Source organism: Oncorhynchus mykiss, chromosome 21 (genome assembly GCF_013265735.2).
Source record: "Oncorhynchus mykiss isolate Arlee chromosome 21, USDA_OmykA_1.1, whole genome shotgun sequence".
Classification (NCBI taxonomy): Eukaryota; Metazoa; Chordata; class Actinopteri; order Salmoniformes; family Salmonidae; genus Oncorhynchus; species Oncorhynchus mykiss.
In genome coordinates this window covers 2,128,808-2,142,572 of record NC_048585.1, presented here as the reverse complement: position 1 = coordinate 2,142,572, position 13,765 = coordinate 2,128,808, and the positions used below count along the sequence as shown (strand labels likewise).

The 13,765-nt window shown below is 42.6% G+C and overlaps 1 protein-coding gene across 2 annotated transcripts; it reads left to right on the top strand.

Moving 5' to 3' along the window:
- Nucleotides 1-4,484: 4,484 nt before the first annotated feature.
- LOC110499714 (23 kDa integral membrane protein) lies at nucleotides 4,485-13,540 on the top strand. Of its 2 annotated transcripts, XM_036956598.1 has the most exons (9): nucleotides 4,485-4,740; nucleotides 5,268-5,327; nucleotides 5,550-5,672; nucleotides 7,870-7,944; nucleotides 8,057-8,152; nucleotides 8,500-8,637; nucleotides 11,845-11,919; nucleotides 12,159-12,242; nucleotides 12,899-13,540. In XM_036956598.1, the coding sequence occupies exons 1-9, from the start codon at nucleotides 4,681-4,683 to the stop codon at nucleotides 13,016-13,018; spliced, it is 831 nt and encodes a 276-aa protein (XP_036812493.1). In that variant the 5' UTR covers nucleotides 4,485-4,680; the 3' UTR covers nucleotides 13,019-13,540. The 2 variants fall into 2 exon arrangements, with proteins under 2 accessions (XP_036812493.1, XP_036812494.1); XM_036956599.1 differs by lacking the exon at nucleotides 5,550-5,672 and having other exon boundaries at nucleotides 4,487-4,740.
- Nucleotides 13,541-13,765: the final 225 nt, after the last annotated feature.

Sequence of the window (13,765 nt, the reverse complement as noted above, 5' to 3'; positions counted from 1 at the left end):
GATGGATGGAGCCAAATAGAGGACCATTCTGGAAGAAAACCTGATGGAGTCTGCAAAAGACCTGAGACTGGGACGGAGATTTGTCTTCCAACAAGACAATGATCCAAAACATAAAGCAAAATCTACAATGGAATGGTTCAAAAATAAACATATCCAGGTGTTAAAAAAGTTTGAAATATCCAATAAATGTTGTTCCACTTCATGATTGTGTCCCACTTGTTGTTGATTCTTCACAAAAAAAATACAGTTTTATATCTTTATGTTTGAAGCCTGAAATGTGGCAAAAGGTCGTAAAGTTCAAGGGGGCCGAATACTTTCGCAAGGCACTGTATATATATATATTTCACCTTTATTTAACCAGGTAGGCCAGTTGAGAACAAGTTCTCATTTATAACTGCAACCTGGCTAAGATAAAGCAAAGCAGTGCGACACAAACAACAACATAGAGTTACACATGGAATTTTAACAAGCGTACAGTCAATAACACAATACAAAAAAAAAGAATAAAGTCTATATACAGTGTGTGCAAATGGTTTGAGGAGGTAAGGCAATACATAGGCCATAGTAGCAAGTCATTATAATTTAGCAAATTAACACTGGAGTGATAGATGTGCAGATGATGATGTGTAGGTAGAAATACTGGTGTGCAAAAGAGCAGAAAAGTAAATAAAAACAAATATGGGGAGGAGGTAGGTAGATTGGGTGGACTATTTACAGATGGACTATGTACAGCTGCAGTGGTCAGTTAGCTGCTCAGATAGCTGATGTTTAAAGTTAGTGAGGGAAATATAAGTCTCCAGCTTCAGTGATTTTTGCAATTCGTTCCAGTCATTGGCAGCAGAGAACTGGTAGGAAAGGCGGCCAAAGGAGGTGTTGACTTTGGGGATGACCAGTGAGATATACCTGCTGGAGCACATGCTGCGGGTGGGTGTTGTTATTGTGACCAGTGAGCTGAGATAAGGCAGAGCTTTACCTAGCATAGACTTATAGATGACCTGGAGCCAGTGGGTCTGGCGACAAATATGTAGCGAGGGCCAGCCGATTAGAGCATACAGGTCGCAGTGGTAGGTGGTATATGGGGCTTTGGTGGCAAAACGGATGGCACTGTGATAGACTGCATCCAGTTTGCTGAGTAGAGTGTTGGAGGCTATTTTGTAAATGACATCGCTGAAGTCGAGGATCGGTAGGATAGTCAGTTTTACTATGGTATGTTTGGCGGCGTGAGTGAAGGAGGCTTTGTTGCGGATTAGAAAGCTGATTCTAGATTAAATGTTTGACTTGGGACGTTTAATATGAGTCTGGAAGGAACGTTTTCAGTCTAGCCAGACACCTAGGTATTTGTAGTTGTCCACTTATTCTAAGTCAGAACCGTCCAGAGTAGTGATGCTAGTCAGGCGGGCGGGTGAGGGCAGTGAACGATTGAAAGCATGCATTTAGTTTTACTAGCATTTAAGAGCAGTTGGAGGCCACGGAAGGAGTGCTTTATGGCATTGAAGCTCGTTTGAAGGTTTGTTAACACAGTGTTCAAAGAAGGGCCAGATGAATACAGAATGGTGTCGTCTGCGTGGAGGTGGATCAGGGAATCACCCGCAGCAAGAGCGACATCGTTGATATATACAGAGAAGAGAGTAGGCCCGAGAATTGAACCCTGTGGTACCCCCATAGAGACTGCCAGAGGACCGGACAACAGGCCCTCCGATTTGACACACTCTGTCTGAGGAGTAGTTGGTGAACCAGGCAATGCAGTCATTTGAGACACCAAGGCTGTTGAGTCTGCCGATAAGAATACGATGATTGACAGAGTCAAACGCCTTGGCCAGGTCGATGAAGACGGCTGCACAGTACAATCTTTTATCGATGACGATTAGGATATCGGTTAGTACCTTGTGCGTGGCGGAGGTGCACCCGTGACCAGCTCGGAAACCGGATTGCACAGCGGAGAAGGTACGGTGGGATTCAAAATGGCCAGTGATCTGTTTATTAACTTAGCTTTGCAACCAACATGGAAATGGGAACTATTCTTCGAACTCCTCCCATGCTGTCTTCCAAGGAAGTTGCTCCCATGCTGCCTTCAACACAAGCTCCTCCCATGCTGCCTTCAACACAAGCTCCTCCCATGCTGCCTTCAACACAAGCTCCTCCCATGCTGCCTTCAACACAAGCTCCTCCCATGCTTCCTTCAACACAAGCTCCTCCCATGCTGCCTTCAACACAAGCTCCTCCCTACGCCAACGTGTATGACCCGCCACCTCCTCCGTACCAAGAGGTTGGGAAAAACTAATGGGACGTGACTGACCAGAGAACTAATGTTGAATTTCCTCATTGGTTTAAAATGAAGGTAGGGTTTGGGGTTAGGGAGTGTCACATGTTTCCCAGTGGAAACAGTTTGCGCATATATAATGACAACATTTTGTGACATTTTTTCTTCTTTTTGGTGTTCGGGAAGGTTTTTTTCCGGCTGTACAAGCACACAAAATGTTTTCTTGAGGCAAGTCGAAGTTCGGTAGCCGAAGTCTACGCCCCTTCATTGGTGATTTGTCAACAGTAGTACTCCTAGTAGGAGTGGATGGGATTCCTCAATTAAGTGTTTGTTGTCATTTACAGAGTGATGGATAGTTTTCATGCACATTTTTTCATTGAGAAATACTGCAACAAACATCTTAGATAGATGTAAAATTGTGTGACTATGACCTCTGCAAAAATTTCAAAATGCATTACAGATTTCTTGGCTATGAGTCAGAAAGTTACAGGCGCACAAATATCATAGCCCCAAGACATGCTAACCTCTCACCATTACACAACACGGTTAGATCTTTTGCAGATCTGATCTGATTGGTCAAAAGAATTGGGCTGCCTGTGTAAACGCCCCCAAAGTGCTGCAGTGGCCTTGAGTAATCTTATCCCACCCTTTCACATACTTTCTAACAGGTGTCTGTCTGCAGTTGTGGCGTTGATCCGGAAACATCTAAAACTTCACTTCAATGCTACTGAATTTGGCTACTACGACTGAAATATTTTAGAAAATAATTAAATTGAAAGGTATTTATGTTCTTCTGTTTAATGGCAGTGCCTTGACTTGGACGTCTGATTACAAATGGCATTCCTATCTGAACTCGTCAGCTCATTGTTATTCTGTGCAGAGCAGAGAGAAGGATCCAGATTCTTTACAGAGTGAGGTACTGGACTTGTGTATCCACTGAAAACAAATGTTTGCAGCTTATCATTTCACATTTCGAGTTATATCAACTTTAAATGTTCAGATATCTTAACCTACACCACATTTATTTTGATTAAAATAGAGTACCAGTCAAAAGTGTGAACACACCTACTCATTCAATGGTTTTTCTTTATTTTTTAAACTATTTTCTACATTGTAGAATAATAGTGAAGTCATCCCAACTATGAAATAACACATATGGAATCCTGTAGTAACCAAAAAAGTGTTAAACAAATCAAAATATATTTTAAACTTGAGATTTTTGGTTCCAACCGCCGTGTCTTAGTGAGATGCAGAGGAGGTGAACGGCCGATCTCTGCATGTGTGGTTCCCACCGTGAAGCATGGAGGAGGAGGTGAACGGCCAATCTCTGCATGTGTGGTTCCCACCGTGAAGCATGGAGGAGGAGGTGAACAGCCAATCTCTGCATGTGTGGTTCCCACCGTGAAGCATGGAGGAGGAGGTGAACAGCCGATCTCCGCATGTGTGGTTCCCACCATGAATCATGGAGAAGGAGGTGTGATGGTGTGGGGATGCTTTGCTGGTGACACTGTTGGTGATTTATTTCGAATTCAAGGCACACTTAACCAGCATGGCTAGCACAGCATTATACAGCGATACGCCATCCCATCTGGTTTGCGCTTAGTGGAACTATCATTTGTTTTTCAACAGGAAAATGACCCAACACAGGCTGTGTTAGATGACCTGGCCTCCACAATCACCCGACCTCAACCCAATTGAGATGGTTTGGGATGAGTAGGACCGCAGAGTGAAGGAAAACCAGCCAACAAGTGCTCAGCATATGTGGGAACTCCTTCAAGACTGTTGGAAAAGCATTCCAGGGACGCTGGTTGAGAGAATGCCAAGAGTGTGCAAAGCTGTCTTCAAGGCAAAGTGTGGCTACTTTGAAGAATCTAAAATCTAAAATATATTTTGATTTGTTTAACACTTCTTTGTTGACTACATGATTCCCATGTGCTATTTCATAGTTTTTTTTATGAATGTACAATGTAGAATAATAGTAAAAATAAACATTGAATGAGTAGGTGTGTCCAAACCTTTGACTAGTACTGTAGTGCAGTGTATCTACTCTTTTTTCATGGAATTCACTAGGAAGAGTAACCTACAGATGCTGTTCTCTCCAATCCCACCCAGACAAGTGATGTGCTTCTCTTAGGCCAAATAAAACCCAAGTGTTTTCCACTGCCAAGAAGAAAAGAAAACTCCTTATTTTGATCCATTTCTTCTGCCGTAGTTGGTAACCAAGGGCTTTCTGCCAACTAACGTAGTAGTTAAAGAAACAACCTTCCAAACTTGGTCATTTTCCACCCTCCAACAGAAACAAGTTGAAGGATCCCCTTTAAACACAGTAAATCACCCCCAGGGTCTCGTGTTCAGTCCGTTATCCGTCCAGTTATAGTTTGAAGCAACTGTTTTGGGATCGAGGACGTGTTTATCGCACTATGGGGAATGGCAGAACGTACACGAGAGGACTGTGTATCACTTTCAATGTCCTGCTTCTGGTACGTACTGGTTTGACCTACCGGGTCTGACCTTCTTTTGTTAATGACTTATTTGGTTAATTGTTTATTTATTTATTTTATTTTTTACCTTTATTTAACCAGGCAAGTCAGTTAAGAACAAATTCTTATTTTCAATGACGGCCTGGGAACAGTGGGTTAACTGCCTTGTTCAGGGGCAGAACGACAGATTTGTACCTTGTCAGCTCGGGGGTTTTGAACTCACAACCTTCCGGTTACTAGTCCAACGCTCTAACCACTAGGCTACCCTGCCGCCCCTCCATGTTATGGATTCATCATTATAACAGTGTATAAATCATATTAAAAACACCTGTGTAAACATTTAACATCTGAAAAGGGGTCATATTAAAAACAAACTGTTCGTCTAAAATACAATAACAAAATGTAAAACATATTGAAGTATATCTATATTGTGTAAATAGCAGTGTAGCGTGTTTCCAATAATGGCATCTTACATCTTAATACATTTGTAACGTACCGTACCAGAGCTAAAATATCTATACTTGCAGGTATCTGGGGTATTTCTGTTCGTAGTTGGGGTTTCATACAGCTTCCAACACCCTCCTGAGGTAACAACTCTACAAATGTTTCAGAACTCAGAGAGTTTCTTTTTATGAAATAATAACAATAATAACACCATTTACAATTCATTGTAAATGAACAAAGTCGTCAGGTCATTTAACTGACCTTTAAAATGACCTGCTGTGAAATTGACATTGTAAAAACCTACAGGACGTCACCTAAAGTGATGTTGACAGCAACACAGACCCGTATTATTTGTGTGAGTGCAGTTTGACCATCGCAGTACCCTCCATGAGATGTACGTACTAAATGTGATTGGACCCATGACGGTGCTGTTCTCCATCCTGGGAGGCTACGCTGCCTACAGAGACAAGAGAATACAGCTGATCCTGGTAAGTTGTCTCTAAGGCTCCGTTTACACAGGCAGACCAATTCTGATCTTCTGCTCAATTATAAGCAAGAGATCTGATTTGATTGGTCAAAATACCAATTAGTGGCAAAACGATCAGAATTGGGCTACCTGTGTAAATGCAGCCTAACACGATTGGGATCAATTACATTTCAATTCCTGTCAATTCAGAATGTACAATGACATTCCAATTCCAAGTCTTTTCAATGCTTTTTAACGAGGAAAAGTTTGATTTTGGAATTGGAATTAGATTTTAATTCTGAATTGACTGGAATTGAAATGGAATTGGCAACAACCCTGGTTTATAAGAGCTTAGTCTCATAGGCAACAACCCTGGTTTAAAAGAGCTTAGTCTCATAGACAACAACCCTGGTTTATAAGAGCTTAGTCTCATAGGCAACAACCCTGGTTTAAAAGAGCTTAGTCTCATAGACAACAACCCTGGTTTATAAGAGCTTAGTCTCATAGGCAACAACCCTGGTTTATAAGAGCTTAGTCTCACAGACAACAACCCTGGTTTATAAGAGCTTAGTCTCATAGACAACAACCCTGGTTAATAAGAGCTTAGTCTCATAGACAACAACCCTGATTCATAAGAGCTTAGTCTCATAGACAACAACCCTGGTTTATAAGAGCTTAGTCTCATAGACAACAACCCTGGTTTATAAGAGCTTAGTCTCATAGACAACAACCCTGGTTAATAAGAGCTTAGTCTCATAGACAACAACCCTGGTTTATAAGAGCTTAGTCTCATAGACAACAACCCTGGTTTATAACAGCTTAGTCTCATAGACAACAACCCTGGTTTATAAGAGCTTAGTCTCATAGACAACAACCCTTGTTAATAAGAGCTTAGTCTCATAGACAACAACCCTGGTTCATAAGAGCTTAGTCTCATAGACAACAACCCTGGTTTATAAGAGCTTAGTCTCATAGACAACAACCCTGGTTTATAAGAGCTTAGTCTCATAGACAACAACCCTGGTTAATAAGAGCTTAGTCTCATAGACAACAACCCTGGTTAATAAGAGCTTAGTCTCATAGACAACAACCCTGTTTTTTAACAGCTTAGTCTCATAGGCAACAACCCTGGTTTTTAACAGCTTAGTCTCATAGACAACAACCCTGGTTAATAACAGCTTAGTCTCATAGACAACAACCCTGGTTAATAAGAGCTTAGTCTCATAGACAACAACCCTGTTTTTTAACAGCTTAGTCTCATAGACAACAACCCTAGTTTTTAACAGCTTAGTCTCATAGACAACAACCCTGGTTAATAACAGCTTAGTCTCATAGACAACAACCCTGGTTTTTAACAGCTTAGTCTCATAGACAACAACCCTGGTTTTTAACAGCTTAGTCTCATAGACAACAACCCTGGTTTATAAGAGCTTAGTCTCATAGACAACAACCCTGGTTTATAACAGCTTAGTCTCATAGACAACAACCCTGGTTCATAAGAGCTTAGTCTCATAGACAACAACCCTTGTTAATAAGAGCTTAGTCTCATAGACAACAACCCTGGTTTATAACAGCTTAGTCTCATAGACAACAACCCTGGTTTTTAACAGCTTAGTCTCATAGACAACAACCCTGGTTTATAAGAGCTTAGTCTCATAGACAACAACCCTGGTTTTTAACAGCTTAGTATCATAGACAACAACCCTGGTTTATAACAGCTTAGTCTCATAGACAACAACCTTGGTTTTTAAGAGCTTAGTCTCACAGACAACAACCCTGGTTTATAACAGCTTAGTCTCACAGACAACAACCCTGGTTTATAAGAGCTTAGTCTCACAGACAACAACCCTGGTTTATAATAGCTTAGTCTCACAGACAACAACCCTGGTTTATAACAGCTTAGTCTCACAGACAACAACCCTGGTTTATAACAGCTTAGTCTCACAGACAACAACCCTGGTTTATAAGAGCTTAGTCTCACAGACAACAACCATGGTTTTTAACAGCTTTGTCTCACAGATCAGAGTAATATGGTTGATTTGTGTTATTATTCAGATTCATCTGATTGTTTAGATTTGATTTGAAAATTATAATAAATGATTAGGACAGGGTGTTTTTTGGGGGGGGGGTCTGCATGTTGTTAACCTGTCTCTGTATCTCTCTGTCTATCTGTCTCTATCTCTATCTCTCTCTCTCTATATATATGTATCTTTCTACAGTATGTTGTCTTCATGACCTGTGAATTCATAGCCATCGTCATCATCGCTGTGCCGATGCTTCGTGCCCAACCAAAGGTATCCACTTCCTCCCCTAAAAATGTCATTGACTTTTTAACAATTAAAAAACGGTTGTTATGTTAATGAACAGTGTGTGATGTTATAATAATGTGTTATTTATTCATTTAAGATGGAGGAGATTCTGGACAGAAGGTTTCACTCTGTGACTCCTCTTCACGATACTGAACCGCAGGTCCAGAGGGAGCTGAACAAACTCCAGGCATCAGTAATAATCAATCAATCAATCAATCAATCTGGCTTCAGATCTGTATTATCTTCAGCCAACTTATCTAAATATTGTTAACATTGCCAGATCTGGATCGACTTTAACACCATCATTATTACCATAAAATCAATTTATTGACAATGGTAGACAGAATAGTTGGCAAAAACATACAGAGGTGGACCAGACTAATTGTTTGCTGTTGTACAATATTGTTGTTTGTTGTTGTACAATATTGTCGTTTGTTGTTGTACAATATTGTCGTTTGTTGTTGCACAATCAAACAAATATTGATATTTGAAGATCAGTGTTCTTTTTTGGTTTGTTTGTTTATGTTGTTTGTCCATTAGGATCAATGCTGTGGACTGCGTGGCCACTCAGACTGGGGTTGTCACATTCCACTCTCCTGCTACTGTCCTCCACTCCCTCCAGACAACTCATTGGACATTCTATGTGAGACTGTAAATCTAGGCCTACAGAACACTATGGTGAGCTTACCTACAGTACCTTCCTGTTAGGAGATGGACAAGGAGAGCTAAGGCTGTCTTAACAGTGGAGACATTTTAGATGCACAGAGATGACTAATAGCAGCAGCCAACGGATTGAGATAAACAAAATATGAAATGAAGAAACAAGACAGCCTTGGGACCAGCCTTTCGTCATGTAAATGATAAACAGCTGAGGGATGGGTCTGGAGAAATGTAACCCCTCTCCAACTCATAGACAGAGCTATGGATGCAAGGACTGACCATCCACGATATCAACATTATAGGCTGTACAGTGTTTGTCTACAAACATTGGAGTAAAACAAGCTTGTGTTTGGGGTTCTGAATGAACTAAGCTAATGAGAAATTTCTAAGTTATATTCTTGAATAATTTATTTTAATTTGACCTTTGTTTAGCTAGGCAAGTCAGTTAAAAAACTAAATTCTTATTTACAATGACGGCCAAGGAACAGTGGGTTAACTGTCTTGTTCAAGGGCAAAATGACAGATTTATACCTTGTCAGCTTAGGGATTCAATCTAGCAACCTTTCAGTTTCTGGTCCAACGCTCTAACCACTAGGCTACCTGCCTCTAACCACTAGGTTACCTGCCTCTAACCACTAGGCTACCTGCCTCTAACCACTAGGCTACCCTGCCTCTAACCACTAGGCTACCTGCCTCTAACCACTAGGCTACCTGCCTCTAAGCACTAGGCTACCTGCCTCTAACCACTAGGCTACCCTGCCTCTAACCACTAGGCTACCTGCCTCTAACCACTAGGCTACCTGCCTCTAACCACTAGGCTACCCTGCCTCTAACCACTAGGCTACCTGCCTCTAACCACCAGGCTACCTGCCTCTAACCACTAGGCTACCCTGCCTCTAACCACTAGGCTACCTTCCTCTAACCACTAGGCTACCTGCCTCTAACCACTAGGCTACCCTGCCTCTAACCACTAGGCTACCTGCCTCTAACCACTAGGCTCCCTGCCTCTAAATACTAGGCTACCCTGCCTCAAACCACTAGGCTCCCTGCCTCTAACCACTAGGCTACCCTGCCTCTAACCACTAGGCTACCCTGCCTCTAACCACTAGGCTACCTGCCTCTAACCACTAGGCTACCTGCCTCTAACCACTAGGCTACCTGCCTCTAACCACTAGGCTACCTACCTCTAACCACTAGGCTACCCTGCCTCTAACCACTAGGCTACCCTGCCTCTAACCACTAGGCTACCCTGCCTCTAACCACTAGGCTACCCTGCCTCTAACCACTAGGCTACCCTGCCTCTAACCACTAGGCTACCTGCCTCTAACCACTAGGCTACCTGCCTCTAACCACTAGAATACCCTGCCTCTAACCACTAGGCTACCTGCCTCTAACCACTAGGCTCCCTGCCTCTAACCACTAGGCTACCCTGCCTCTAACCACTAGGCTACCTTCCTCTAACCACTAGGCTACCCTGCCTCTAACCACTAGGCTACCCTGCCTCTAACCACTAGGCTACCCTGCCTCTAACCACTAGGCTACCTGCCTCTAACCACTAGGCTACCTGCCTCTAACCACTAGAATACCCTGCCTCTAACCACTAGGCTACCTGCCTCTAACCACTAGGCTCCCTGCCTCTAACCACTAGGCTACCCTGCCTCTAACCACTAGGCTACCTGCCTCTAACCACTAGGTTACCTGCCTCTAACCACTAGGCTACCTGCCTCTAACCACTAGGCTACCCTGCCTCTAACCACTAGGCTACCTGCCTCTAACCACTAGGCTACCTGCCTCTAAGCACTAGGCTACCTGCCTCTAACCACTAGGCTACCCTGCCTCTAACCACTAGGCTACCTGCCTCTAACCACTAGGCTACCTGCCTCTAACCACTAGGCTACCCTGCCTCTAACCACTAGGCTACCTGCCTCTAACCACCAGGCTACCTGCCTCTAACCACTAGGCTACCCTGCCTCTAACCACTAGGCTACCTTCCTCTAACCACTAGGCTACCTGCCTCTAACCACTAGGCTACCCTGCCTCTAACCACTAGGCTACCTGCCTCTAACCACTAGGCTCCCTGCCTCTAACCACTAGGCTACCCTGCCTCAAACCACTAGGCTCCCTGCCTCTAACCACTAGGCTACCCTGCCTCTAACCACTAGGCTACCCTGCCTCTAACCACTAGGCTACCTGCCTCTAACCACTAGGCTACCTGCCTCTAACCACTAGGCTACCTGCCTCTAACCACTAGGCTACCTACCTCTAACCACTAGGCTACCCTGCCTCTAACCACTAGGCTACCCTGCCTCTAACCACTAGGCTACCCTGCCTCTAACCACTAGGCTACCCTGCCTCTAACCACTAGGCTACCTGCCTCTAACCACTAGGCTACCTGCCTCTAACCACTAGAATACCCTGCCTCTAACCACTAGGCTACCTGCCTCTAACCACTAGGCTCCCTGCCTCTAACCACTAGGCTACCCTGCCTCTAACCACTAGGCTACCTTCCTCTAACCACTAGGCTACCCTGCCTCTAACCACTAGGCTACCCTGCCTCTAACCACTAGGCTACCCTGCCTCTAACCACTAGGCTACCCTGCCTCTAACCACTAGGCTACCTGCCTCTAACCACTAGGCTACCTGCCTCTAACCACTAGAATACCCTGCCTCTAACCACTAGGCTACCTGCCTCTAACCACTAGGCTCCCTGCCTCTAACCACTAGGCTACCCTGCCTCTAACCACTAGGCTACCTGCCTCTAACCACTAGGCTACCCTGCCTCTAACCACTAGGCTACCTGCCTCTAACCACTAGGCTACCCTGCCTCTAACCACTAGGCTACCTGCCTCTAACCACTAGGCTACCCTGCCTCTAACCACTAGGCTACCTGCCTCTAACCACTAGGCTACCTGCCTCTAACCACTAGGCTACCTGCCTCTAACCACTAGGCTACCTGCCTCTAACCACTAGGCTACCTGCCTCTAACCACTAGGCTACCCTGCCTCTAACCACTAGGCTACCCTGCCTCTAACCACTAGGCTACCTGCCTCTAACCACTAGGCTACCTGCTGCCCTGATGTCAGTGGGTATATATAATACAAGTCCAGAACTGGATGTAGCAACTAAGGATAGAAGCTTTAAACAGACTCGAAAGAGTCTACAGAGGCTTGTGGTGACCCATAAAGGAGTTAGATCCTGTTTCTCTGTCTCTGTGTTTTTCTGAAGCTAAACTGTCAGCACAATAACACACACGGACAAACTACAACTTCAGTGTCCCAGGAGCGCTGGGTGTACAGCAAGGTAAAGCAGTCTTATTTAAACGTTGTTCTTTTTTTTTATTTTGATGCCACAATTTTCGGGGGAAAGCTAGCTAGCATTGGGCTAAACTGACTCCAAAGTTACAAGATAAATCACTAAAAAAATTAAGGGATCTGTTACCACAGAGATACTATTCAATTATTTAATATGTAATTGTAATATATAATGAGTTCTAATATATAATTATATGGCTGTTACAATGCCATCTCTGTCTGTTCCAGCCTTGTGGTCCCATCCTGAAGAGACACATGAACTTCCTGATTCAGATCATGATCGGATTCATCTCTACATTTGCCACCATTATGGTATGACCACTGACTTGTATTGTTTTCATGTTTAATTAATGTTGATTCATGTTTTATTGTGAAGCTACTGTTATTGTTTTAATGTTTAATGTTGAATCATGTTTTATTGTGAAGCTACTGTTATTGTTTTAATGTTTAATGTTGATTCATGTTTTATTGTGAAGCTACTGTTATTGTTTTAATGTTTAATGTTGATTCATGTTTTATTGTGAAGCTACTGTTATTGTTTTAATGTTTAATGTTGATTCATGTTTTATTGTGAAGCTACTGTTATTGTTTTAATGTTTAATGTTGATTCATGTTTTATTGTGACGCTACTGTTATTGTTTTAATGATAAATGTTTATTCATGTTTTATTGTGAAGCTATTATTACCTCCCCAGGTGTTATGTCTTTAGATGCAAGACAAGTGTAGCATTTAGTACAACTATGGTTCAATACCACAAAGTGGACTCGTTGTTGTGGATATGAGTGGATAAAAAGCACATTATTCTGTGCACATTTCTATATATTATATCATGTTTTGTTATTGCTTTTTTTTTACTGTTAAAACAAAGGTAAAATCAAAATAAAGTGAAAGTGTATAACATTTCCAACGTGTTATACATTGTCAATAAACGGGAACCTTGAAACTTGATCTGTTCCACTGTATTCCAGATTGCTGCCATAGTGATGTCTCTGGTAGTGCTGGCCCTCCAGATACGGTCCACAGAGCCACCGCTCAACGACAGCCTCGACAGAGTCAAGTACCAACTCAGTCCTCTAGCTGTCACCTGACCTCAGCGTCAACACCACAGATAACCATGCTCTGCACGAGGACGAGAACTTGATTCATGTATACCAAACTGTTATCCTCCTGCTGGTATTTTGTTTGGAACACTACAGTGAAAATCAACACACGGCTAAATTCCAGTGCCTGAACTCAAATGAAAAACAAACACACGGCTAAATTCCAGTGGCTGAAACGTTCCTGTGCCTGAACTCAAAAAAAAAAACACATGGTGTGGCTCTCATCCCACCTCTTCTCTGCTGTACAGTTTGGTTTATCCTGTACATGATAAATGCCAATTGTTCCCCTCAGATCTAACTATTGTACCTTGTTTTTAAAGTGCATTAAAAAAAAAATCTGAAACTGCATGTTAATAATGAGTGTATATAAGTGTGGTATGACAATGGTGAATGAACAAGCCATTATGAATATCTGTTCAACATGCTGAAAGGTTTGTCATCCTCACAACAACAAGCATCATGTCAGTAAACAACCAGCTCAGAGTTAATAAAATGATATGATATAAATCATTACTGCTCGTTGTAATTGTGTCAGAATAATTTCCAGAGAAGTGCTATGTTGCTATGGCCAATGTAGTAAGTGGAAACTGGCAGTTATGATTGAACAATGTGATTGGATGAACATAACCTCAAAGAGAGTCCATATAAGAAGATACACAGGGAAATGGAAACACTTTGGGAAGGAAATCTAAGCAAAGATATATATTCAATCCACTAGTACAACAAAAATGTGCA

Excerpts from the sequence above, each read along its gene's own strand:
- LOC110499714 (XM_036956598.1), top strand. The coding sequence starts at position 4,681 with ATGGGGAATGGCAGAACGTACACGAGAGGACTGTGTATCACTTTCAAT. Across the intron at positions 5,328-5,549 it reads GCTTCCAACACCCTCCTGAG|TTTGACCATCGCAGTACCCT; the intron begins GTAACAACTCTA and ends GTGTGAGTGCAG. Across the intron at positions 8,153-8,499 it reads TGAACAAACTCCAGGCATCA|GATCAATGCTGTGGACTGCG; the intron begins GTAATAATCAAT and ends TTTGTCCATTAG.